This window comes from Pleurodeles waltl, chromosome 3_1, assembly GCF_031143425.1.
Source record: "Pleurodeles waltl isolate 20211129_DDA chromosome 3_1, aPleWal1.hap1.20221129, whole genome shotgun sequence".
Taxonomy (NCBI): domain Eukaryota; kingdom Metazoa; phylum Chordata; class Amphibia; order Caudata; family Salamandridae; genus Pleurodeles; species Pleurodeles waltl.
In genome coordinates this window covers 305,381,892-305,409,408 of record NC_090440.1, presented here as the reverse complement: position 1 = coordinate 305,409,408, position 27,517 = coordinate 305,381,892, and the positions used below count along the sequence as shown (strand labels likewise).

Here is a 27,517-nt window from a genome sequence, read left to right as displayed (position 1 = left end):
TTGTTAACACTAAGAAGAGAATTGTGGGAACTGAACTTCTTCCTGATTCTGATACAGATTTATTGTGAATTATTGAATTTGATTGAACAATCAAGTACTTTCAAGCAACAGAGTACATTGAAAGGAGATGTACTTAGCTTGGTTAGAGAGGGAATAGAGAACCCACCTGAAGGTACTCCATGTCATTATGGTTTGTCTGAAAAAGGTCTTCATGCATGTTTGAGGCTTGAGCAATGGCATAAGATTACTGAGAAAGATTGTGCATTAGCATTTCCTTGCTATGGAACATTTAATTTAAGTATTATTGACAAACTGGGGTGAGTACTTCATTTAATGAAACTGCTTCCAAGACCAGCACAATTTGAAGCGCTTAATACTTGGGAACATATGGCTCAACAAAAACAGAGAGATAAGTACAAGGGAAGAATGAAGAAAGCAATAAGGACAGTTGCAGAGGCAAGGTATGATAGTCAGCAAAAAGCTTGGAGAGCAAATATTATTGGTGGAGCTAGGCCCTATCCAGACATTACTGGTGACGAAGGAGAAAGCACCAGACCAAAGACTAGGAAAAAGAGAGATAAAGCAGAACAGACAATGGATACTGAAAATAAATTGAAAATTATGAGTTTGATTCGGATGATAATTTCATAAATCACCTATTGTTAAATTGTTCACCTCCATATAATTCTGAGCAGATAAAGCAACTAGTGAGACATTGAGAATCGTGACCTTTGATGTGCCTTCTGCACCAGTTGAACAGACCCCAAGTCAGACAGTGCCAATTTCAAATGTGAGTTCAGAAGGACAGACTTTTAATGTAAATCAACCAGTTCAGAGCTTGTCTACAAGTCAGTTCTGAGTTCTAAAATGAATCAGTCAGCATAGATTTATAATTTTACACCAAATCAAACAGGACAAGGCTTAACAATTCCGGTAACAATAGATCTGGTTGTTCCTTTGTATGCTCCAGGCAGGACTTGGAATAATAACCACATATTAAATGTCCCAAATGTTCAGAATGTTCACAATGTCTAGAATACTCCATTTGCATCAAACAGTGAACAGGGATTTGTAAGCCCGAGTGGTTCAGAGGTGGAGAGAATAAATCCTCTTCTGAGACCATTGACCCCTACCCGCATTTCAAATTCAACTTCATTAAAAAGTTAGACAAGATTTACTCCTGTTGCGAGCTTCCTTCAGAGAAGCTCATCATTTTGTGCCCGGATCAGAACCTCCTAGGCAAATCGATTACAGTAGTAGAAGATTACCATCTAACACACCAGAAGACATGTCTATAGTACATACCCCAAATCAATCGATTGAAGGTCATCCAAAAACAGAAATGTTACAGAATAATCCAATACATTTGCGAGGCTGTACTGACCAACAATTAAATAAGGGGCTGTATAAGATGGGTCCTGAAGGTGCAACAGGAGAAATGAGTTGCAGTGCAAGAGCAGAAAACACCCCAGAGAGAGACAGACCATTAGATACACCCAAATTGAAAAAAGAATTAAATGAGATGATAAATGTAGACCCTGTTCATTTAGAGATTTACACTGATGTTAAATTACGGTTCATGTTCAAAGACATTATAAAATGTGCAGGTCAATCTTATGACAGACTAGCTGGATTAGCCCAGAGCTATGATATTGATTTGAAAAAATTGAAACCCCTGAAGAGAACTTACAGAGTAGAGTTCACTGACAGGGAAATATTGAACATGAGGCCTCCTGGATTGAGATTGCAAATTAGGGAATTGATCACTTACATTCAGAAAAGAGGAGCTTTACACAAGTGGGTAGGAAGATGGTCAAAGAAGAAAGATCAAAAGAAAAAGAGCATAGATTTGTCTCCGGCAGGAGCAAGTCATTTTGAGGAAAATCTGAAAATGCTTTGCCATGAGGGAAATTCTTGGTGGTGGATATTTCATGTCAGTACCACAAAAAAGTGATGGAAGGGGAGTTGAAACTTTTCAAACGCTCACCCCAGTCACAGATCTGTGTTTAACCCATTGTTATTTTCCTCGCCCCATTGCCCCAGTTTGGATACAGCCATATGCAAATCAGTCTTGAGCCTGCTCCCCATGAGAACAGTCCTGCCCAAACTGCTGAGCCAGCTGCTCCTTGGACCAGAAACAACATCCTGGGGCTAGTTTCAAGATATCACCCCTCATCAGCCACGATACCTTGAATCCAGTGGTGCAGCAAGCAAGCAAGCGACCCACGACTGGGCATACCCTTGCCACTTAGGGCACACATAGCAATATCACAAAATAAAATGATGGATGGAGTTGTGAAACTTTTCAGACACTCACCGCAGTCACAGATCTGGATTTAATCCATCATTATTTTGCTTTCCATATCACCCCAGTTTGGACCCAGCCATTCGCAAATCACCCTTGACCCTGCTCCACATGGGAACAATCGAGCCTGAACTACCAAGCCAGTTCCTCACTGGATATGTTCATGTTCCTTGGAGTAGGAGTGATATTACCCGAAATTGAGCGAGATACTAGTGGAATGGTATAAGCAGACAGGACAATTTGTGAAACTTTCAAAATGATAGTGGAAAGATTTGAATACATTGTTTGATATTGTGGTCCCGAGTGATTTATGGACTGAATGCGAGGTTGCTGATGATTGGCCTGATAGTGAAACTCCAAGAGATGCAGTGACAAATGCACCGTCTGAAGAGGTGAAGAAAATGTTTCAGAAAGTGATTGGCTTCTTGAAGAACAAGGTGTCCCCAAAGACATCGATTGGCTGAGAATTGACTCAGGAACCTAAGGAGTCAATATATTCCTAATATGAGAGATTGTTGCCGGCTTTCAAGCATTTCAGTGGTAGTGATGCCATAGAAGTGAAAGATATGGGTCATTTTGTGTTCAGATTTGTGCAGGGATTGTAACCATACATAAGTAACATGAATCAACAGCATTTCATTTGTTGCCACAATAAACAAATTGATTAAATCCTTTCGTATGCAAAATACTGCAGTGATGAATTGAAAATAAAGCAGTAAAAGTTGAAGGAAAAAGTGATGGTGATGTAATTGAATGCTGTATAGAAAACTAGTCATATTCAACAGTTTGCAGGGAATACTGGTGGGAAGTGAAGGAGTGCAACAACAGGTCGGTAATAGTGGTCAGCAGCAGTTTGGCCTATGGACAATGAGGTGGCCCCCTTAAAGTTACAATTAGTCACATACAGAGTAATGGAGCTGTACAAGTGCAAAGCAATAACCAGGTTCAAATGCAGAGAGCACAGAGGCCCCAATGCAAAATTAAAATGTGTCCCAGAGTCAGCAGATGTAAGTTCCCAAAGCACCAGTGTCACAACAACAGACAAATGTGTCCCAACAGAATTTAAATCAGGTTACAAATGTAGATGTTAATCAATTGACATCACAGTTTACTTTAATTGATCTAAATTATGATGATTTTTCAGTTAAGATGCCACAAGAAAGAGGAGAAATGCATGCTAGGCGCTTCCATGGACGTGGGTAACGTGGCTCATAGATGACTGGTGATATAAATGGTCACCATGTTTCTGATTGACACAGATGTCACATGCTCTGTCATAACAGCAGAAATACCTGCCTTGCCACTTTCAGGAAAGAGAATTCAAGTTATAGGAGTTATAAATAAACAGTTATCCGACCCAGTAACAATCTAGCCCTGTAAAAATAGGTTCCTTTGAAGATGAGCATCAATTTGTGGTGTGTGATTCCAGTCATGTAAATCTGTTGGGACGCAACTGGCTCTGCAAGTTCAATTGTTCTATCAGTTGAACCTCACGTGGAATTGAGATCCACGTGAATGATGAAGATGCAGCATTTAAAATTGGAAAGCAAACCCCGAGTTTCACATTATACCCTGTGTTGACATGTGATGACTTACTCAAGGATTTAAAAGATACTGTGCCCCCATAAGTTTGTGACTTTTCAGGAAAAAGAGATAAGACTCATTAAACGAGCTGAGCCTATAAAGATAACTGTGAAACCTAATGCTGTATACCCAAGAACTCCCCCATATAACATGACACCTGAAACAATTACAAGAATTACCCCTGTGATAGATTCACTGATAGAACAGGGAATTTTAAGAGAGATAATGGGAACTCTCTTTAACTCTCCCATTATTAGACTGCGGAAGCCCAGGGAAAAATACTGTACAGTCCAGGATCTTAGAAAAGTGAATTAGATAGTTGTTAGTTGTCCCATGGTACCGAATCCAGCAGTGATTTTATTCCAAATTCCATGTAAAGCAGAATGGTTCACTATGATTGATTTGTGCCAAGCATTCTTTTTCTTACCATTGCATGAGGGGAACCAGTTTCTCTTCGCGTTTTCATTTGGCAGTTGTGTTTTGACATGGTGCAGAGTCCCACAAGGATACACTGAGTGCCTCTTAATTTTTTAACAAGATCATGAAAAAGAATCTGGAGTCACTTAAAATGCCCTGCCATTCAGTCTTCATCCAGTTCATTGATGACCTACCAATGGCGTCAAATATTCAGGAAGCATTTAGGAGAGATTCTATTGTTCTGTTGAACCACTTAGCTGAGAATGGACATAAAGTTTCCCCAGCTAAATTGCAGTACTGTAAGAAAGAAGTCTTGAAACTAGGACACCATATTGAGAAAGATGCAAGAAAGGTGCTGCAAGTCAGGATCTCAGCAATTCTGTAAATGAATCCTCCAAAGATGCAGAAAGAATTCAGGAGGTTCCGGGGAATAGCTGGCTGCTGTCACTAGAGAATTCCAAATAGTTGCTTTTTGGTCAGACCTTTACAGAGACTGACAAACAAAGATGTCTCTGATTTGGTACTATTGTATGACAACTGAAATCCTGCCATCACAGAGCTAAGAGAGCATCTCTATTGTGACCATGCTCTGCTGGGAAAGCCTTATTACAATAAATGCTTTACTTTATACTGCTGTTAGAGGGAGGGATGCACCATCAGTTTTGATTCAATTGTATGGAACAGACCTGTGGCATATTTTTCTGCCACTCTTGATCCTGTGGCTGCAGCATTACCTAGTTGCCCTAAAGCTGTTGCAGCAATCTGTGTCAGCATAGAGCAGTGCGAAAGCTTTTTCATGGGTCATTCATTGGAAAATGTGTTAATCCATGCCAAAACGCAGCATCTTACAAGTGCATGTTTGACCTACTAAGAGCAGATCATACTTGGACGTCAGTCTCATACGTTATAATACTTTTAATCCAGCAAATTTGATGCCAGTTTCCGTGAATGATAAAGATGTAAACGATGACTGTACTGATGAAATTGAGCATGACTGTCTAGAAGTCATTGAATTATGCAACAAGCAAAGAGCAGATAGTCAAGACATTTACCCCTACCCAAAAATGACTTGTAATGTTTGTTGATGGCTCCTGTTTAAGAGACAATGATGGTACCCTAAAATCTGGTTATGCAGTCTGTACAGTCTCAGGTGTAGTCAAAGACTCTTGGCTTCAAGGAGTCTTTTCTGCTCAAGTGGCTGAATTAGTTGCTTTTGCAAGAGCAGGCTGTGTTCCTCAGCAGCTGAAGGTGACAATTTTCAACGATAGTCAGTATGGCTTTGGTGTTATTCACAACTTTGGACAGTTGTGGTCCCAGAGATGCTTTCTGACCTCTTCTGGGTCATCCTATATGTCATGGAGATGAAGTATACAACCTTTTCAATGCATTACAGTTGCCTGCCCAAATTGTGGTTGTGAAGTGCTCTGCACTCTGCAAAGCCACTGATTATTTAACTCTACAATAACTACACTGATGAGGTAGCTAGATACTGTGCTCTGAATTGTACTGCCTTTAATGGAGAGTACTCCAATGAGTCAAATGATTTAACATGCCACAATCTTCAGTTAACTGTTACAGATACCTGAGCGGAAGTTAAGAGTTTGCAGTAAGAAGTGTCAGAGGAAGAACAGTAAGGTTGGGTTACAGCAGGTTGCATCAAAAGAGATGAAGAAGATGTTTGGGCTTGAAGTGAAGGAAGGGTTTTGATGCTTAATAGTTTGCTTCTACATACGTCTAGGCAGTACCATGGACCAGCTCATGATGGTCCTGATGCTATGATTATAACATTCAGACAAACTTGGTTCAACCCTAGTGATTCAGATTGATGGAAGAGGCCCTATGTCATAGATGTGTCATATGTCAGCAGATGAATGTGGGTAAACATACATCAGTCACACTGAGTCACATAGGCAGATCAGGAGGACCTTTCAACAGGATGTAGCTTGACTTTATTGAGCTATTTGTATGCAATTGGCTGAGATAGCATTAGTCAGTGTATGTGGTTTCTCTTGTTGGGTTGAGGCTTACCCGACCAGGAGAACTGATAGTCTTACATCAGCAAAGCTATTGCTTAGGGAGCTAATACCGAGATTCGTCTTCCCAAGTTTTCTAAAGTCAGACTGAGGATGTTGCACAGAGTTGGGGAGGTGAGGCATCGCTGGAGCAGGTGCAGAGTCGATTCCTTACTGCTGAGCAGAGGAGGTGAGGCGTTGGTTCCTTTGGATTGCAGGGGAGGTGATGTGGCAATGGTGGCAAGGCGCTGGATTCTTACAACAAGGCAGGGTCAATGGAGCATGCAGGTCAAGATAAGATGTGTCGACTTTGCAGTCTCTGGATCACACCAAGGGCCCACAGGTGCTGTGGCAGTCAGAGTCTGGTGTCATGTCAGTGACTCAGCACTCGGGACTCACACTGTGGAGGTACTTTGGAGGTGCTTGGCGGCATCAGGCTTGTGTTGTATGTCCCTGACATTGCATTCAGCAGGGACCAAGGCTCTGGGGCAGGCAGTATCATGGAGTTGGACAGCGGCATCGGTTCCGAAGTCGCTCAGAAGTGGATGTGCTTGTTTTTTTCTTGGTTGCACCAGAGCTCACTTCCAAGGTACCAGGAACTGGATTTGGTACCACTTGAAAACTCAGGACTCTCAGCAAGTGAGCCCAGGTGCAGGCAGGTGGTCTTTGGTGACCCTGAGACTTCTTAACAGGAGGCAAGCTCAGTTAAAGCCCTTGGAGAACTTTGGAAAGCAGGATGTAGAAAGCAAAGTCCAGTCCTTTCACTCCCAGGGAAAAAGCAGCAGGCTAGCACAACAAAGCAACAGGCAGAGTGGCAGTCCCTCCTACAGCACCTAGCTCTTCCTCCTGGCAGAATGTCCTCAGTACAGAAGTGTTCCAACTATGAGGTGTCAGAGCTTCAGTACTTATACTCATTTCTGTCTTTGAAGTAGGCAAACTTCAAAGAAATGTGTTTGTAGTGCACATGACCCTACATTTACCTGCCCTGGCTGCAGAAACACTCCAGGGAATTGGAGACCGCTTTGTGTGAGGATAGGCACAACCCTCTTCAGGTGCAAGTAACAGCTCGTCCCACCACTCTAGCTCAGGAAGACCCATCAGATTGGTGATAGGCCATCAGGATAAGTAGGGCACACCGCAGCTCCCTTCGTGTGACTGTCAAGAGTGAATGCACAAACAGCTCAAATGTCATCCTGACCCAGATGTGTATTCCACAGACGGGCAGAGGCACAGAATAGTTAAGCAAGAAAATGCCCACTTTTGAAAAGTGCCATTTTCAAATTTACAATTCAAAAATCAATTTCACCAAAAACTGTGTTTTTAAATTGATTGGGAGTTCAGAGACCCCAAACTCGACTTCTCCATCTGCTCCCAATGGAAAATTAAACTTGAAAGCTATTTCATGACAATCCCGATGTTACCCTATGGGAGAGACAGGCCTTGCAATAGTGAAAAACAAAATTAGCAATATTTCACTACCAGAACAGGTAAAGCAAATTAGTACATGTCCTACCTTTTAAATACACTGCACCCTGCCTATGGGCTGCCTTAGGCCTACTTTAGGGGTGACTTACATGTAGTAAAAGGGAAGGCTAGGGCCTGGAAAGTTGGTGCACTTGCCAGGTCAAAATGGCAGTTTAAACCTGCACACACAGACATTGCAATGGCAGGCCTGAGACATGTTTGCAGGACTACCCATGTGGGTGGCAGAGTCGGTGCTGCAGGGCCACTAGTACAATTTGATTTACAAGGACCTGGACACACATGGTGCACTATACTAGGGTCTTACTAGTAAATCAGATATGCAAATCATGGAGAAACCAATCACCAATACATTTTAGACAGAGAACACATGCACTTTAGCACTGGTTAGAAGTTATTATGGGGGTCATTACGACCCTGGCGGAAGGCGGAGAAGCGGCGGTAAGACCGCCAACAGGCTGGCGGTCTTTTTTTTTTTAATCGTGACCATGGCGGTTACCGCCATGGTCATCTGCCGCTTCTCCGTTCTGCCCGCCAGGGCTGAGACGACGGCCGGGCTGGAGACCGGGGTCTCCAGCCTGGCGGCCGTCACTATACCGCTGCCGGTATTTTGACCCGGCTTACCGCCGTGGATTTCCTGCGGTTGGAACCGCCATGAAATCCATGGCTGTAAGCACTATCAGTGCCAGGGAATTCCTTCGCTGGCACTGATAGGGGTCTCCCACACCGACTCCCTCCCCTACACCCCCCACCACCCCTGCCACCCCCCAAAGGTGGCAGGGCCCACATCCCCACCCCCCAACATCACAGAACTCACACACACAACGCGCACGCAGGCACCACCAACACACACATGCACACACACCGACATACATGCCTACATCCACACACACAGTCAGACACACACACCCACATACAAACATACACGCACACATCTATACAGACATACCCACAGACATACACGCACTAATTCCCAAAACACGCAACACCCCCACAAGCATACATGCACTCACTCACCCCCTCTACATACACAGACGCACACCCCCATGCACCCACACAACACCCCCCTCCCCTAACGGACGATCGACTTACCTGTTCTGTCGATCCTCTGGGAGGGGACGGGAGCCATGGGGGCTGCTCTGCCAACACCCCACCGCCAACAGAACACCGCCACGCCGAATCACAGGACGTGATTCGGTGGGTGGTGTTCTGTTGGCGTGGCGGTGAAGGTGGAGCAACTTCCACTTCCCCGCCACCCGCCAGTATGGCTGTTGGCGGCTCTCTGTCGGACAAAGGACGGAGAGCAGCCAACAGTCATAATACGCCAAGCGGCAAACCGCTACTACTGGCGGTCTTCTGCACGGCGGTCCCTCTGTGGTCTTGTAAAAAGACCGCCGAGGTTGTAATGACCCCCCATGTGCCAGAGTCCTAAAGCCAACCAAAAAGGGTCACAAAACAATAGGAGGAAGAAGGCAAAAGTTTGGGAATAACCCTGCAAAAGGGGCCAGATCCAATAATGTGCCTCAACCTCTCTGAGATGGCCTCACGCTTTGCCTCTTGTTTTGATGAGTACTCCAGACAGAAAGACTGGCCGGCCCACACAAAATTATTATGGGGCATACTATGAGACTGCCAGCTATACCTGCAAATGTACTTGTGAACATCATAGATGACTTGTTACTAGATTATTGCAAAGGACTAGTTGACGTGGCTTGTTCTGTATCTCATCAGGTTAAGACGCTACAGTCCAGCTGCAGCAGGAACCATGACCTGTGCCCAGGTGACTTGGTAATGGTCAGGAGGCATGTGAGAAAGTTCTGTTAGAACCATATTGGAAGGTTTTGTTAGTGACTACAACTGCTGTAAAGTGTGCTGGTCTCTCTAGATGGGTGCATGCTACCACACTCACAAAGTTCAAGGTCCCCTTGAGGATACATCACCTGTCCGTCAAGGGGTGGTTACAGTGAGTCAGAGAAATCCAATTAGTCAAGCTACTAGGGATGTGCAAGTGGCTGATACAGCACAATTGTGATCCGAGGCTGGTTGGTACAGAAAGGTTGAGACAGAAACTGTATCTGCAAAGCTCAGACGCTGACAAAGAACCTAGTGCTGTAGCAAATAGATATGTACTCTGAGACAAATGATCAAATGATTTAACTGTGCCAGTAGTGCAAGTACACCCACAAATTCCAGAAGAAACTGAAGAATTTGGTCAGAGCGACAGTGATACTCATAAACCAGTAGCTCAGAGATCAAAGAGAAAAAGTGTTCCTAATTAAATGTACGCAGCCCCTGAATGGACACATTTCACACCAAATGACTAGAAGAAGGAATTTACAACATTTTGATTTAACAATACATATACAGTTGAGCATTCTTAAATGTGTTTTTAGGGTAGAACTGACCTTTCAAATTTTGCTGCTACTTGATGGCTTGAGACATTATACCATGGTGTGTTTATTGTTGATTTTTTAACTGCACATTTATTAGATACATTTGAACGATTATTAGAAGCATTTGAGGGACCTGTAGTAATTTAAAGAAGCTTTTCAGAATTTCCACCTGAACTTTTAAGAGGAAAAAATGGTTTTATTGTATTTCACCTGTATATTTCCTTTGTTCACAAATAAAAATAAGGGGTGTGACAGTTGATATTTTTGCTGCATAATTTTCATTTTTGCCTTTTTGATTTTTAATTATTTTGGACTGAAATTAGAGAACTCATGGAGTCGAAGAGAAACAAAAGAAGCAAGTATAAGTACATACGCATAGGAGTTTTAGTTATTAGTTATAATGATTATTTTGTAACTCATTGGATTGAATTTGTTCACACCCATTAGTTCAGAGAATGTTATATCTGCATATGCTCCCAAGTTCTACACGCCCAATAACAAACACAAAATCCTTGTTCAATGAGAAAGGTTTGCATGCATATGGTTCCAAAGGTGACCTATCTACACATGCTTAGTACAGGCTGTTATACAAATATGTACATACCATGGAAGTTAAAGACTACACCCAATTGCCTTCATCAGTTAGTGAAGTAATCACTTATCCTACTATCCCTTTGATCCATGGAATTTCCTATAGCTTGTTGATGAGTCTTGTTTCAGCAGGAGTATTACAAGTATTACTATTCAAACTATGACCTTGAGTTCTCCCTTGTCCCCATCATAAAACATTTAAGTAGCATTGCAAAGGCTAAAAACATTGACAGTGGGAGGTGTTATTGAACCTACATTGACATTTGGTGCATCCTATGCCAATAGAAACAATCTGACCTGTATTCTCACCCTGGTAGAAAAGGAGTTTATAGAACAAGTTGAAGACAGAAGAAGAGCACTGTAAGTTAAGATAGAAAAGAGAGTACTGCTGCATAGTTGGGGTGCACAAGAAGAAACCCATTCACTAGCAGGAAGAATCCCTTGCCTTAGATTGGCAACTTGTAGGGAAGCTGTGTGCATATAGACCTCAATCAAAAAATGGACACACATTTTGTAGAAACTAGTGAATGTAGACATGTTTTTGTTTAAGTGTGTTTGGGTTTGCAAGTTAGAGGGCACGACCCATCATGCCAGGTGTTTCTTTAATCTGTGTAAAGAACACATATTATAGGTTGCCTAAAGGATGGTATGAAACATGTTATCTACGTGTAATCTTTCAAAAGATTTATCATGTGGACCATTTCAATTATCCTGTTTGGGATGAGAAGTCAAACAGAGTCAAAAGTGGTGCCAGTGCTTCAGTGATAGTTGGAGATATTTTTGGCACCATAATTCCATATGTGGGAGTGATCCTGAATGATCACAAAGTAAGGAAGTTGTCAACAATTGCAGATAAGCTATCTACAAATACTGCAGGTGCCTTCTTGTTAGACACATAAATGGTTGTGGTAAAATAAATGGCTTAACAAATTCAACTTGCATTAGACATACTTCTTGCGAAAGAGGGCAGAGTATGCAAAATGTTGCAAGTTCAACAATGTTCCACATACATATCAGACAATAGTAAGGAGCTGAGAGAGTATACTGCGCATATGACAAGTGCAAAAAAGGACCTGAAGGAATTAGAGGTAACAGGTGCCTGAGAAGCTATAGGCAATGTTTTTTCAGCAGGAAGGTGGTTTGGAAGTGTAGGGAAATGAATTGTTGGTAGTATCCTGAGACCTGTATTGATAATACCTTTGTGTGCCTTTGTTTCAGTTGGTCTTTAAAAGTTATACAAGAAGCTGAAAGGGATGAGAGCAAAGAGAGGAAAAAGAAAGGAACCAGGCGAAACACACCTTACAGTGATATTAAGCAGTTAGAGGAGTTCAGAAGATTTTTCATGGAATGACCTCAAAGATTTTGACCTGTCTCACTGAAAAAGAGTGATTGAGGGGAGATTATTGTAGCAGAAATGTTATTGCTACTCCTGACCTCACACTGATTATCTATAAGTGACAGACTTTGTATTTTGTTATTTGAAGTACAAATAGACTTGTTGAAGTGGCGAACTGAAATGTGCATTCACTGTAGAATAGAGTATTAAAGTGTGGGGGTTCACCCCTAAAACTTCATGTATCACCAATTAATTCAATTCTATGTAAATCTCTATGATGTTAATTGTTTGCACTAAAATGACAATAGACTTCAAAACAAAAATATCTTACATGCAAAAGTCGAAATTGCAGCTCTGCACTATAGTTAAAACAATGTGTTAATAGAGTTATTTGGTTCTTAAAATGACTAACATAAACACTGACAAAGCTTATTAATGTTGAATTTAATTCAATTCCTCATGTTAGATGTGCATTAGTTGCACAAATGACCACGCTATTTCATTCACTTTACTTAGTGAGACCTGCAAGACACTGTTTTCTGACGCTGTAGAAAATGTTTGGTCATACACGCTGACGTGACTTTTCTTTCAAGCTTCCTTCCCATTAAAAGGCTCGCTTGGTAATAGATGTCTTATTGTTTTACACATAGTGAGCATGAGAAATTATCCTTGAGCCCAGTACATTCAGGGACTGTGGAAGTAAAATGTAATTTGTTTCAACCTGTACGGATGAACTAAGATGGATGTCTTTCCCATATCAGTAGTGGGAATCTTCACTGATGTCGCAGTTCCATGTCGCTTGACAGACTTTTTGTTGGACAATTACACCTTTGAGTCATGTGGAGTGATGGATGAGTGAATCATCTGGCACTATGGACTTTAATATGCTGTTCCACAGTTAGACTTTGGGCAGTCTGCTTCATTCCACCCTTCTTGCTGGATCCCCTTAGACTCAGAGGCACACACCTCTACCCTCATCCTTTTTTTCAATGCTTTGCTGAGACTTAGAATGTTTCCCTGACCCAAGATGAAAACTCTTGATCGAGCTATTAAAATGCTGGCACCTTCTCTTTTTACTTACTCTGTGTCAACTTCTGTTAGTCACATTTTGCTCCAATGTCATTGTTCCAAACTCTTTGACCTTTTTATTTTTACTTTTTGTCTACATGCATTTAACCGAGCACATCTTAACTTTTGGCTTGCTAATCTATATGGCTTCCCCTTGCCCTAGCTAGCTAAGCTTAGATGACTTCACTGGGGTTTTCCTTGTGTGGCCACATGGGTCATACTTTCATTTTAAAATGTGATGGTTTGAAGTTCGATTGAACTATTTATCCATCCTTCATGCTGTGTGAAAAGATTTATTGACCTCCATGTAAAGCATAACCCTATGAAAAATATGCTTTATCAACAGTGTAAATTATGCATCTGCATAGAATTTGATTAAACATAGAAAGTAATGTGCGACTTGGAAAAGGTGCCCACTTGAGTGGCCATCATTATTCACAAAGTGTCAATAATAAATGCATATTAATATTAATTGAAATACCCTCATTAGGAAAACAGAGTAGGGTGATCTATTAATGGGTTTGCCTCATGTATTTGCTTTATTAATTGTAGGTCTTAAGTTAGCAAGGTTTGGGACTAATTTGTACAGCCTCATGTTAAGATGTACTGTTTAAATGATATTGTGAGAAATGTACGCCTGAAGAAATTAATACATGTATTGTTTTCACTGGGTTGACCAAACATTAGCAGATGTCTTCAACTTTCTCTTGACAACTGCTTGTTAGAATGTCTTGTATTAGTAGATGCTACATTGTATAGTTTAATGCGTGAGACAACGATGTACCCAGGAGCTGTCAATGGACGCACTGACTGGAGTATGGATGAGTGCAAAAATGTTACCTGATGAGCCTGACGGTGGGAACAGAAGAAGAGCCAATCTTCGACATGTGAAAGACAATTTAGTTATATCTTGGATTTAGAACATGTCCTTATTGAGCTAATTGTAAATGAACAATTCTTTGACCAATGGCAACGTGTGAAGTTTAGACGATTTTAACTTTGCCCAACTGTACAGAGGAGAAGCACACTTATTCCATTCTGTCTGATGAGCTGAACAGTTCCTGATGATTTGTTTCTACCTTTAACTTTATTGCTTAAACTTCTGATGCTGAATGTTGATCCCTTAGACATTGCTTTCCTAATGGTTCAGATAGCTTAGAGTTCTCGGTTCGGAACCACTCCCTTTCAATGACCCATTGCTGATGCTGGCCGAACTGATGTCCAACTGATGAAGATAATTGCAGCTTGCTGGTCCATACGGAGGAGAGGTATAACAAAATTCTATTTTAATTGTTGTAAATGGTCTTTTGCTTTTAGGTACCAATTGCTATTTTGATAGAGCCATAGTTAGATGTTTTTCCAAATTCATGTTGACTAAAATTGTTTTGCATGAAGCCCAAACAAGCTATTCTAATCAGAAGGTAAGTAAGGGAAATTCTGATATGTTAACAGGTTGCTATAAATAAATAATTGATGTTGCTCAGTTGCTGAACCAAGATGTATACTATTTCTGTTGCACAGTTATTTTTGCTAATGGTTTGTACTGTGATTCTCACATGCATAGTACTCCATGCATTAGTTAAACTGAGATTCTTGAGAAGATTTGGCCAACCAGTGTTGTTCTTGTATCTGTATCAGATGGTTTTGAGACTAATTTACCTGATATTAACATTGCCAATATAGGGAAATAAACTTTCTAACTTTACATAAAGGTGTGGTTATTTGTGACCAAATGGGTCATGGTGCTGAAGGTTTCTGACTCCAAAGGTATTTACTGTTGTTTATTGATGATTTTGTGTTGCATTTGGCATTTATGATGGGAATTACTCTAAGCACAGTCAAAAGGTTAATCAAACCTCTAAGTGTCCCCCTATAAATTAAGGATAAGAAACCAAATATGGTCAGATGTGCTAACATTGTCATTTTAAAATGTTATTGTTTGAAGTTTGATTGAACTATTTCTCTACCCTTCATGCTATGTGAAAAGATTTATTGACCTCCATGTAAAGCATAACACTATGAAAATATGCTTTATCAACAGTTTAAACTGTGTTTGTTTTCTTTCTGCAAATTTAGCCCCAAACGCTACTACTATAGGAAGAAAACGTGTTTATTTGGTCCCTATGTTTAAATTAGCAATCACTGTGAAGTCATAATCGAGAGACAGAAATCAGTTTCAACAGTAAAGACCTCCTTCATAATGTCTCCACTGGGCATGTAAATAGCTATGGAACAAAAGATAACGAGGCAATATCTACTAAATTGTATGTTTTAGCTTTAGACAAAAGGGTAACCCTTGAGGTAATGTCAGCCGGGTCTTTTCTTAAACATCTTTTCTGTCACAAGTGTCTTAATTTCTTATCTCAGAATTTCATCCACACAAGAAATAATAAATAATTCATGTGCCCGGCTCTTTGTTCTGTGTCCCTGGACTGCAGAGACCTGGGAGGCTGACAGCTGCGTCAGGACAAGCACCGAAGATCTGACATGACAAGTGACTAACAAGTTTCTTTCAGTCTGTAGAGAAAGACGACAATGACACAGAGTGAAAAAAGCGAAACCCAGAAACAAAATGAAACTGTTTCTTTCTCTTTGCCTAAGTGTTGGCTATGAGCTTATTTCCGACCCATAACCCCCTGGACATTTTATAGGGCTGACCAGCCCCCATTATTCCTCACACTTGCCTGCCCATTTACGCCTGTCCGCGGATCAATAAGAGCAATTCTTGGAGAAATACGATGTCTCCATGGCAACCAAGCCACAAATTCTCAGTGGAAGGCAGTGAGACCTGAAGAGAATCCTCTAGAGGTTTTCAGACTTATAGGGCACAGGGTTTTAAAATACAGCTATAACCACGAGGACCATCCAGTGAAATTCAATGTTTATAGTGAGGTATTCGTAACTGGGCAAAGACCTTGTTGTCACTGGCAAAAACGATGTACATCCGTTTTTCCATTTCCCGGAGAGATAATTTGTTGTATCATACAGTCCCTAATAAAGCGATAATGTGGAAATCCAAGATTCATTCATGAATACTACTTTAATTTAGCAACCTGGGCGTAAAATAGGTTTAAAGCCCCCCACATCAACAGAAAAAGAGCAGATTCTTCGCGATGATTTTTTTTAAACCAAAACACATGTACGACATTTGAGGGATCGTTTTACCGCCTGCAAGACCTGTCCTGATTGCTTGCTATACAACGATGTGAGTGTGAGATTGTACGAATATAAGTGAACATAGTGAAAATGAAGAGGCCTTATCCAGATACGATTCAGGTTAGACACATGATAATACGTAGCCTTGGTTGCCAATGTAGTTATATTAATTATTGATAATTACGTAAAATAAAAAATCTTTCACAGTTGCAAAAAACAATGTGTTTTTCTCTTTAAGACAAACCACGGTTTACACGCCGCTAATTTCTCTTCAAGCAACAGTGACCGGCTACTCAAGTTAGGAAGCGAAATTAATATGGTTACAATGGAGCACATGACAGCTATTGAAGTCCCAAGGAATCTGCAGAGAGCAGGGAAATATAATCCCGTAGCCACGGGTCCGATCTGGGTTCGTAAAATGACTTCAGGGACTTGACATGGATTTCTGACTGTACCCATTCACTGAAAATTAAATCTCGGCTGCTCTCCTAGGGGAGGGATCGGGGACTCTTTGCAGCTGCCCCCTGTCAGCGCAGGCGGCGCCATTTGGAAATCTCTTAACTAAGCTGACAGGCCGCAGAGAGAACGAAGCAAAAATATGATACACGGATCAGCAGACAAAGATGCAAGAAAGGGCGCTGAGACATGAGACGTCTCAGGATGGGAAATTTCAACTTGAAAACAAATGTTTAACTCTTTAAGGGATGATAGTTTGCGCAGTATTAAAACACCTTATTTTCACCTGCAGTGGGGCTATGTTTTAATTTGTCACGGTATGCACCATTTATCAACGTTAATGTGCACCACACACATATGAATATATTTAAAAATCCACGTGGCTAGGTGAGCTGAAGAGTTTTCTTTTTTTCAACGGCGCCTCTAAAACGCCATCACAATTGGTGACTTTGCCATCGCAATCAATTTAACAGCAATCTCATATTGGGTAGTCTTAAAAAAATAAATTAATCAATAGGAGACTGTGAAACGGGCAATTTGCTTTTCTCAGCTTTTTATTTTTTTTGCGTTTTTTGTTTTGTCAATAACTGACGCCGTTTGAAAAATCTTCCCAAAATTTTTCAAAAAAGTGGTCTACTTTGCCTAGTTCTGCGTGGAAAGTTTTAGGGTGATTCGTCAAGCACGGGCAGAGAAAAAGGGGTGTTCCTCAAACACCTTTTCTGTATTCTGTGTCTATGTGGTTTTTGCATTCCTTAGACACAGTTAAGCTTTAACCACTGAACGGAATTACACGAAATTTGGCAGTGAGATAGATGTTAGTCCGCAGATCGTGCTTTTTGAGATTTGGTATAAATCCATTCAGCAGATTCAGAGTTATTAAAGTTAAAAAATAGAGATTTATAGGGATGCAGATCCTACGCGGATCTAGGGGGAAAGCAAGGCCCTGATTGGCTGGCTGCAACCTGACCGAAAAGTTGCAGCCACCAATTTCTTTGTTGAATCAGCTGTGAGGCAGGGAAAACAGTGCAAAAACACATAAGTGGTCAGGATACAGGTATTCTGACCCCATAGGATGCATAGAGGGGTACTTAGAGACCAGTCATGGGCAAAAAATTGGCAATTTTTTCATTTGTCTGATCTGAAGATTGACCCACAGTGCTCAGCATTCCCCTTCCCCCCACGGATCTAGAGAAAAATTGAAAAAACAAAAAAAAAAATCCACTACTTGTGCGCATGCAGCTCCCTCTCTGTGAGAGCAATAGTTTCCTGTTTCCCTGCCTGCATCTCTGCAGACAGGAAAACAGGAAACCTCCGCTGGCAGTAAGTGATAGTTATAAGCTCTCACTTGCTGCAAGTGGAGTGTTTGATCTGACTTGGCAGGACCTATCAAGGCTTCTGCCAAGTCAGAGCAAAAAGCTTTGTCCCAGGAGTGGGCACCACAGGACATAACAGGAGCCAGCCTTGGGGTGTGGCGGTCCCCAGGGCCAGCTAATGCTCCTCGTGCTGGGGCCCCTCTCCAACATTAGAATTGGCTCCAGGAAGGTTGAGGTCCCCTGGGATTGGCAATGGACCCCCTTCATTCTTTAAATTCAGCACCGGGCTGTGGGGTGGTACCCAGGGCTGCCCCCCCCTTAATTTAACTTCAATATCAGCTCTGGGACGGAGCAGTCTCCATGGCTGGAGTGACACGTGGCCCCCCATTCATGAATTCAATAGTAGCTCCGGGGATGTGGCAGTACCTGACACTGGGGAGGGGGCGCATGCACCTGCATATTATTCAATATCAATGCCGGAGTGGTGGAGACCCTGGGGCTGCAGATGGGGCCACATGGCCCCCGCATATAAGCAAAACAGCCCCAGGGAGGGGGCAGTCCCTGAGGCATGGGGGTCTGTATGACCCACCTATTTCAATGAAAGCATTTTACCTCAGCGAGGTGTTGGTCGGCTGGGTGCAGGGGCTGCGTGTCCTCCACCCCCGAATTCAGTGTAAATTAAGCCCCAGGAAGGTGGAGGTCACCGGCTTCAGTAAGTCCTAGGAGGGGGCCCCAAGCATACCCACCCTCTATTTTTACTATGCCCGGGACCTGGTCCACCAGGGGGCTTTAGTAAGAGAAGCACAGGAGACTGTGCCTTTTTGAAAAACAAAATGTTGTAGTGGATTTGCGACCCCATCGTGAATTCACTGCAATTTTTTTGTTAAATAGCATTTCCCCTTTTGGGGGGAGGGGGGGAGGTGGGAGTCTTCTGGGACCCCAGTACCAGAGCTAAGGAGTCAGGATGTCCCTACCATGGACCCTTTTCTTTTTTTTAACCTTTTTTCTCGGACTAGGCTGAAGCAGAGTTCCAAGATGACTGCCAACACTTCCTAGTTGAAGTGTTGACAGACAATCAGATCTCAGCACAAGATCGGGAGGGTTTGCAAAGCCTTTGCATCCCTATATATACAAATTTGTTTTTTCTTCAATATTTCAAAAAAACTACTGAACGGATTTACACCAAATCACAAAAAGGTTGCTTTCTGGACCAAGAGCTAGGAATATGTTTTGAGCCCCCCCCCCCCCCCTTCTCTTGAGCCCCATTTGACAGATCACCCTGAAACTTTCCAGATGAACATCAATTTTGTTTTGGAAAATATCATGAAGATTCATCAACAGACGCTAAAGATAAAGGCAAGTCAAAAAACGCTTTTTCCACAGAAATTAAGTCTTAACTATAAATAGCTTGAGACGACAGCCAATGGGATATATATATATATACATATCAATTTAACTATAACAAAAGAGTGGTGTCAGCTTTTCTTTTGGCCATAAAGCTGTTACCTTTCTCAGAACTTCAAACCTTGATGAAGCAGAGAAGCATATAACGACTACATCAGTATCAGTGTGACCACGTGAGCGGGACGATAATTGTATGGTACTTGCCACAACATAAGAGTGTAGCTGTTTTCACTTTTCCACAGGTCCAAAGAAAGGGCCAGATTGTCCATTTATTCCATTGGTCAGTTCCCCAGGGGAGTTAGTGTTATTGGTGAGTTTTTGAAGGTCAAGGTCCACTACCTCTGTCTCCAGATTTTCAGGTGAATGGTTGCATATGTAATAAGTAAAAAGAGAGAGGAAAGAAAGCCAAGGAGCAAGGGCTGATTTTGAGCATGTATGCAAAGGTTGGTTTAGGTTCCAAGTTTGGCATTGTACAAAACTCCAATGTTTACCATATCATACTTGGTGGCTTAGTTGGAGTGGTGCTCACCTGGACTCTCTGAATCCTCAATAACGCATCCATCAGGTAGGTCTTTCTTCTCAGGGAGATTGGCTGCTTGTAAGTTGCTGTCATTCTTGGAAACAGTGCCTGGAGCATCTAAGCAAAATGGAGAACAAAATACTGTAACGCATGCTTAAATAAAAAACAATCTTCAGATACACAAGAATTCTGAATGCCAACTATATTCTGAATGACAACAAGACTCTCTAAATTCAGCCTTGGGCATACAGAGGGAGAATACCGGACTTAGGGACACCTAGGTTCCACCATCTAAATATTGTCTATTTATACTTTTTAAAATTATGATTTAAGAAATGGATTTAGTATAGAAAATATATACAGATCATAAGGATAAAGTACATTTAAAACCAGGTAACATGTGACTTCAAATATTGTAAATGCTAACTATAAAGCAATTGGCATACACAAACTAAATATAATAAATACATCACAAGGTTAATTCATCATAAAAGTTTCCCATTAAGAAAAAACACTGTTACTTTAGTTTTTCACAGTTTTGATGGCAATGTGGTCAACAAGGATTAGCTTTTATAGTTAGTAGATAAAACTCAGAATTATTATTTTACAACTGGACTGAAACTATGAGTAGTGCAGCTGGGGCAGTAGCAACAGAGCCCAAGGGATTGAGGGACCCTCCAAACCTCAGTCAGGAGGCTTGCTTCTTTAAGGCCCACCGAACCCTAAAAAAGAAGCAGGCCACCAACACCATTGGCCCTGTAGCTGCTAGAATTTGCAGAATGGACTTTACTTAGAAATTGATTCAGAAGCATTTCAAAGTGTAAGTGCACAATTTGAATTCTAGTTTATGGAAATCCTTTTAAGAAATGCTAGAAAACACTTTCCTTATTGCTTGGAATGTCCCATAATATATCCCAAAAGTATGATGAAGCTCAACAAAGAAGTCTTGAAAAGGGTCACGTGATATTTGTTCCAAGAATGGAGAAGTGACATACTGGGATGGACAAGGACATTTTCAGCAGCATCTAACCAGTAACATATCTCTGAGATTACATAGCATATAGCTCTGCTGCCTGAGAACGCAGGGTAGTGGCAGCTCCTCAGGGAACATAAGCTGAGAAAGTTACTTGCAGGAAAGAGGAGGAAAAAAAACAAAAATCGAACAAGGTCTCACATTGTTGTTCATAGAAGGTCCCACAGCATCAGCTCATCTCAATGAGTGATTATAAGGAAACACTCTCACAACTATGATAATACTCAAACGACTACATAGTCTTCGAGGTCAAGGATTGATCCCGGGTCATTGGTTTGATATGTAATTTAGGCACTATTGCTTCTTTTGTGGGTAATGAGGAGATGAATTAAGTGGGTGTGTGATGAAGTTGTGTTGTTCTCAATACTGTGATCCCTTTGACACATCTTCCAGAGCAACAGGAAAAGCCAAATACACAACAGATCAGGGTGGCAGCTCTGAGCAATACTCATAAGAGGCTGGTGTCTGTGTCTTAAAATGTCTTCTGTGTCTACAGAATAGCCACCTAGTAGCATATCAGCAGAAAAATATGTTTCCCAACCTATGCTTTCTAGGAGTTGTAGTTGTAACCTCCTTGAGGTTTCAAATGTTGTTCAACAGCTACAGAATTCATTTAGGTCTTTCTTCCAGAACTCATGTTTTTGGGGCAGTGTAGCTTAATCAATGTATCTCTATGCATCATTTAGTTAGGACTGTGCCATGGAGGCCATCCTCACTTTCATCTTACACAGTGGAATATTGATCTCAAACAAGGACGCTTTTAGGATGGTTTTGGCTACTATCGCCCAAACTCTTCCCAACTGTCAAACTAGATAGGGGAGGTTTAGTAGTATACTATTCAACATAATGAAAGCCACAAGCAGAGCATTAGATGGGTGCATTCCATCTAATACACTGGTTCCCATCTGTGGTCCGGGGACCCCTGGGGGTCCACTAAGCATCCTCAGGGGGTCTCTGACTGTTTGGAAAATAAACATTAACTGATTAATAAAGTATATAAAGTTAATAAATGTACAGTTGAAAATGTTAAACCATACTCTAAATGTCAAGGAATTTGAAATTGGAGACTGAAAATTAAATTAGTATTCCAAGACTGATTTGTGGGAGCAGTGCAGGCGCATCAAACAGAAGAGAGTATGGACGATGTGTGGATTCAATTGAATTTAGAAAATCTCTAATAACCTTCCTATTAAAATTAAATTAAAATTACTATTTTTTTTTTATTTTGTATGTCAATTAAATTAAATGTGTTATCATTTGCACATGTGTTTGATTAAATGTTTTTTTCTGTATCTTTTGTGTATTGTTTTGTGGTTCAAATCATTGACAGTTTAGGCCTGAGTCTGCGGCTTCCACTTATGACTCAGTAGGTGGGTGCCCGGATTCCAATAATAATTTAGTGGGGGTCCACAGATGTGAAAAGTATGGGACCCTCTTATCTAATATCTTCTTCTTCCGGTTATTATTGTTATCAACTAGTGCATTGTGTGTTGTAATTGTGTTGCCACATAGTTTAGGAAGAGGTATGCAAGACCAAGCCCCCCCCTCCACCAACCACAGAAGTTTGTGTGTCCAGTTTAACGTTAATACATTTCTCAACCCAAACCAGATGAAACAATTAATTAGCCTAGGTTGTGCAACAGGCTAGCTGGACTAGGACACATAAAATGTTTCAGCATATAGAGACATTGTGAAAGAAATACTATTTTCACTAGTGATAGTCTTCCCATAATTGTAAGCGGTAGAACTGTCAAACATAATATAGAATGTTTGAGACCTGTCAGTATTTTTCCTATATAGATCTTATATTGCTCCGTTGCCGCTTTCGTGACTTTTATTCCCAAATATCGTAAGTGCTTGATCTCCCAATTCATCACAATTTTTGGGAGAGTGCAAACATTTATGTATCTAAGATCACCCAATGGAAAGTGCTTTCCTAGTGACAATTTATTTTTATTCCTGAAACCTTACCAAATTTGTTTAGTTCAATAAAGAGGATTGGTAAAGTGTCATCAGCATAAAGCGACAAAATATTATTTGTTTAGTCCAGTTTGTATGCCCCATTGTGTTACAGCTGTAATTTCTGTGTTACATGTCAATAGCAAACTGCTTGGGAGGCAACAGGCAACACTGCTACACTCCTTCCCAAACATCCAGCCATCTGGCATCCATCTTAGAGTATGTACCCATTCTCAAAGAATAAATTGACCCAATTAAGGAATTTGGGCCTGAATTCAGTTTTTTCCAGGACTAATCAGATGTATTCCCAAGGCACCAAAGAGGCCTGTTCTATATCAAACACCACAAGGGCACAGCCCTTCTTTGAGGTCATCAGTAAATGCATGTGTGTTAGCCTTCTGATGTTATGCATTGTGCTTTTGTGCCTCAAACAAAGCCTGCTTGGTCTGTATGGATTAGAGAGCCTACTCGTGTAATGGTGCTATTGGCTAAGGTCTTCCTCTGCACATTAACATGGGTGTTTAATATAGACAGAGGCCCATATTATTACTATTGGTTGTATCTCTATCACCTTTAGGGATTAATGTAATTGGTGCTTCTGTTAAAGTGTGGGGTAGTTGCTGTACCTCATGTGCTTCTTTATAGACTTGTAATAATTTTTATGTGATTAAAGAAGCTGTATTTGAAATAGGTCTGCGAGTACATCAGCTGACCCTTTTTTTAAACACGTATCAGAGCAAGTGTCTCCAAGGTCCTCAGTGGTCAGCAGGGCTTCCAATTTTAATTGTTGCTTTACCAATAGCTTTGATAATTCTACTCCAGTAAAGCATTCCAAAGTTTGTGTGTAACCTTCAATAAAATAGACCCCCACATTTCGCAAATATTCCTTCCATGATGATGTCAGAATCTCCTCCTCCTGCACACTTATCCCTTTTCAGTAATAAAGCCAACATTCAACCTAATGTAACCACTTCTCTCTAGTTTGTGTCTGTATCATGTATGACTGAATTTGACTAATCTATCACAGGTATGTGCTTCCACTCTTTTGATGTGTACCAGCTGTTGAATTCTATCTGGGTTCTTTCTTGAGGTCTGCTACCGGTTGATTTGATATTTCGCAATGTGCATTCCAGCAGAATATTAATCCTGTGATTTGTGAAATGCACTACCTCTGTTGGTGGTGAGGTCCCTCTGATTTTTGCTTACTGCTGCTGAACCCAATTTTGTAGGAAATAGAATTCTGTGCACTTTCCCCTGTCACTCATTGGTAAAGTATTTGTACTCTCCTATTCAAATATAGCAAAATTGGTATAGACCTGACTGGCATGTTTTATTTGCACATGTCCCTGGTATAAGGTATGCAAATTAAATGCTATTAGTGGGCTGCTGGACTCACTGTTACACGCACTAAAGTAGCACTGCAAAACATGTCTCCAGGCCTACCACTGCAGCCTGACTGTGCAGTTTTGAACTGTCATTTTGACCTAACAAAATGAACCCTTTACCGGGCCTAAACCTTCCTTGTTAATAGTTATAAGTCAACCCTCTGGTAGGCATTAAAAGCCTATAAAGCAGGCTGTGCGTCATTTAAAACGTAGGCCATGTATATTTAATGTTGCATGTGTCATGGCAGTGAAAAACCTCCAAAGTCATTTTTCATTGTGATAAGGATGACTCTCCCATACGGTAATACTGGTTAAAGTGATTGCCTTCAAAAAGTGCTAAATTCAGCTTGAGATTAATGAGAAAACATGGTTCAATTACATATTTTAATAGGAATCTAAAATCCATCTTAATGGGCAAGTTGGATTCAAAATTACTATTTTGAAGATTACATTTTTTAGAAAGCTGTCTTTTTCCTGCTTAAAACCACAATGCTTTTCTGTCAGTGTTCAGCTGTCATCTGACCCCTGATGGCTCCACTGTGGTGGGATGTGTATTGATCCCAGATAGTGGATAGGGGTTCTGGGTGTAGGGAGGGGGGATCCTCTTCTGAAAGGATGGCCTGGCGGTTGTCCTCTGCCCTTTACCTGACTTCAAAGTACACTTATCCTGTCACTGGCAGATGAAGCTTATACCCCATTTTAGTATCTCTCGTAAGGCTGAAACCAAACCCAGTGGGGGGGGGGGACAGAGCAGAACTGGCTTAGGGGTGGGACTAAGGCTTGCACTTACCCACAGGGTATCACTAGGAAGAAATGTGAACCTCACACCTCTTCTCAGAACACTCCTGGACCTATGACTAATCAGAAGGACTGCCCTGCTGTTTGAAGAACCTGAAGGAAGACAGGAAGTGCTTGCCTTGAACCCAGGTCCCTACACGTCACTCCAAGGCTCAATTGGCTGACCACCTGTTAAAGCTACATGTTCACAAACAAGCTTCCAATGTTGTTTCTCCCAGCAGTTTCTCAGCTGACCACTTCCAACTGGTCCTGCCCTGGAACCCCCTCCTTCATCTGGCTTCTGCTGCAGAGAGTCCTATAATCCAAGTGGTGCCCTCAGTCCCTGGACCCTTGGCTGGTGTTAGAGTGAACTTCCCCTGCCCCCAAATTGCAAGACGAGGGACATAGAAACGTTTTGCCAACCTTCTGTCTGGAGAACCAATGGAGACTGGGATGGCCACCAAACCCACAGCCCTCAATGTTGAATTGATGGTTTGCCCCACTTGAGGAGATCCGACTTCGAGAAAAGTTTCTAAGTCCAATCTTAAATCTCAAATCCGGTCTCAAATGACTTCATCAGGACCAACGTCGAGCAGCATCCAACTGATGTTGAGGCTTTCCCAGGTACAGACTTTAGCCCACTCTGAACTTTCCCACCTTGTCCTATCACTTCATTCAGACCCTACTCTTGTGGAGTCCTGCTTCAGATCCAGCTTGCAGTTTGTTTGCCTTTTTCTACAACCACATTAGCTTGATTAAAATTTCTACATCAGCAGGCAAACTTCCATCACAGTTGGCTTTACCTTTGTATTTTGGCCTGGTCTAGCATGACCAGGTACTCGGAATTGGTGGTTTGGGCTTCTTGGCATTATTTTTAATTCAAACTTTAAAGATTCATATCTCTGGTTTTATATATTTGTTTTTATTTTAAAAATATTCCTTATTTTTCTCAATTGATTTGGGATTTTTCTTGTGTTTTGTTTGTCACTTCATTACTGTTTGAGTTCTACCTAAATACTTTACATATTGCCTCTAAGTTAAGTCTGACTGCTGTGTGCCAAGCTACCATTGAATTAAGCACAGGTTTATTTAGTTAGGTCACGCTGACAAGCATAGTGAATGTTATTTGAGGTGGATTCTCACCCCCCTCAACTAATACTCAAATTTCTTACATCCTCTAAGTGCTAATCTATAAGCCTGCAGTTCTATTTCTCTGCTCCCTGCTGATTATGTTAGAAAAAGTGTTGCTTAATGTGAGAGACTAAATGTAAGTGAGTGGAATCCCAAGTCTCCACAATGGTATTTTGGTTATGAACTTTGTCTGCTCTAAAGTGAGAACCAATAATGAGTGGTCAAGAAGGAACCTATTTAACCAAGCTGTCTCACTAGCCGCAAGAGATGTTCTACTTTCACAAAAATATAATTAAATCTGCTGTAAACAAAGTGATTGTGGGAATAGCAAAAATAGGGTTTTGAGTCAGTTGCTGAAATCTCCACCAGTTCAAGGTCTTTATTGTTATATGCTATGTTTTGGGGGGAATCAATTAACATGCCTAATTATGACAATTCAGGTCACCTGTCCAGAGGAATCTGCACCCAATTAGGGAGATGCATACTGTATTTTCGCCCCCAAAAAACAATTTGCCGTCAATGTTAGGTGCGCAAATATTTACTAAACAAGTTTTGTTAGCAATCTGGTTTCTGGCTGGAAGAAGTATGTACCCTGTCCAAGCAGGAACTATAATCCTAGTCAGGGTAAGTCACTGACACAACCTAAATTAACTTGTGCTCATCCTGTGGTAGCTTGGCACAGAGAATACAGGCTTAACTTAAGAGGCACTGTGAAAAGCATTTGTGCAACACTTCTAAGAGCACAAAAGTGAAACCACCACACAAAAAGATAGCACACCTTATTAGTAAAATAGATCTTAATTTAAAGAACAAAACAGAACCAAAATGACAAATATTCAATCAGTTGAACTTGAGATACAAATGTTTGAAGAATAAACTGAAATGTAGTGCTTAAAAGCCTAAAGCGCCAACAGAGGCTTTCTGGATGTGCTAGACTGGATCAAATCTAAAAGTTCAGGCTGACCACAATGGAGCATGGGTCGAATACAGGGACCAGCCTAGGCCTGCTGAAAAATGACTGTGTCGATGTCAAGAAAGATGCGAGGAGCAGAGGAGGCAATGTGTTGTCATTGGGCCATGTGATGGTGGTGATGCATCCACTCCTAACAGCAAAAAGTTGGACATGTGTCACGAATGGAGGTGACGTGCCACTCAGTTGGAAATGCATTGTACTTGATCCTTGCAGCAGTGGAGA

At 41.3% G+C, this 27,517-nt stretch overlaps 1 protein-coding gene across 2 annotated transcripts in view; it reads right to left on the bottom strand.

Annotated features, from left to right (window-relative positions):
- Positions 1-27,517, bottom strand: part of WDR72 (WD repeat domain 72) — an 896,838-nt gene that overhangs the window by 34,161 nt on the left and 835,160 nt on the right. For both annotated transcript variants that reach the window (XM_069222448.1, XM_069222449.1), the window contains one exon: positions 20,047-20,154. In XM_069222448.1, the coding sequence (XP_069078549.1) occupies positions 20,047-20,154 (108 nt within the window). The remainder of the gene's footprint in view (positions 1-20,046; positions 20,155-27,517) is intronic.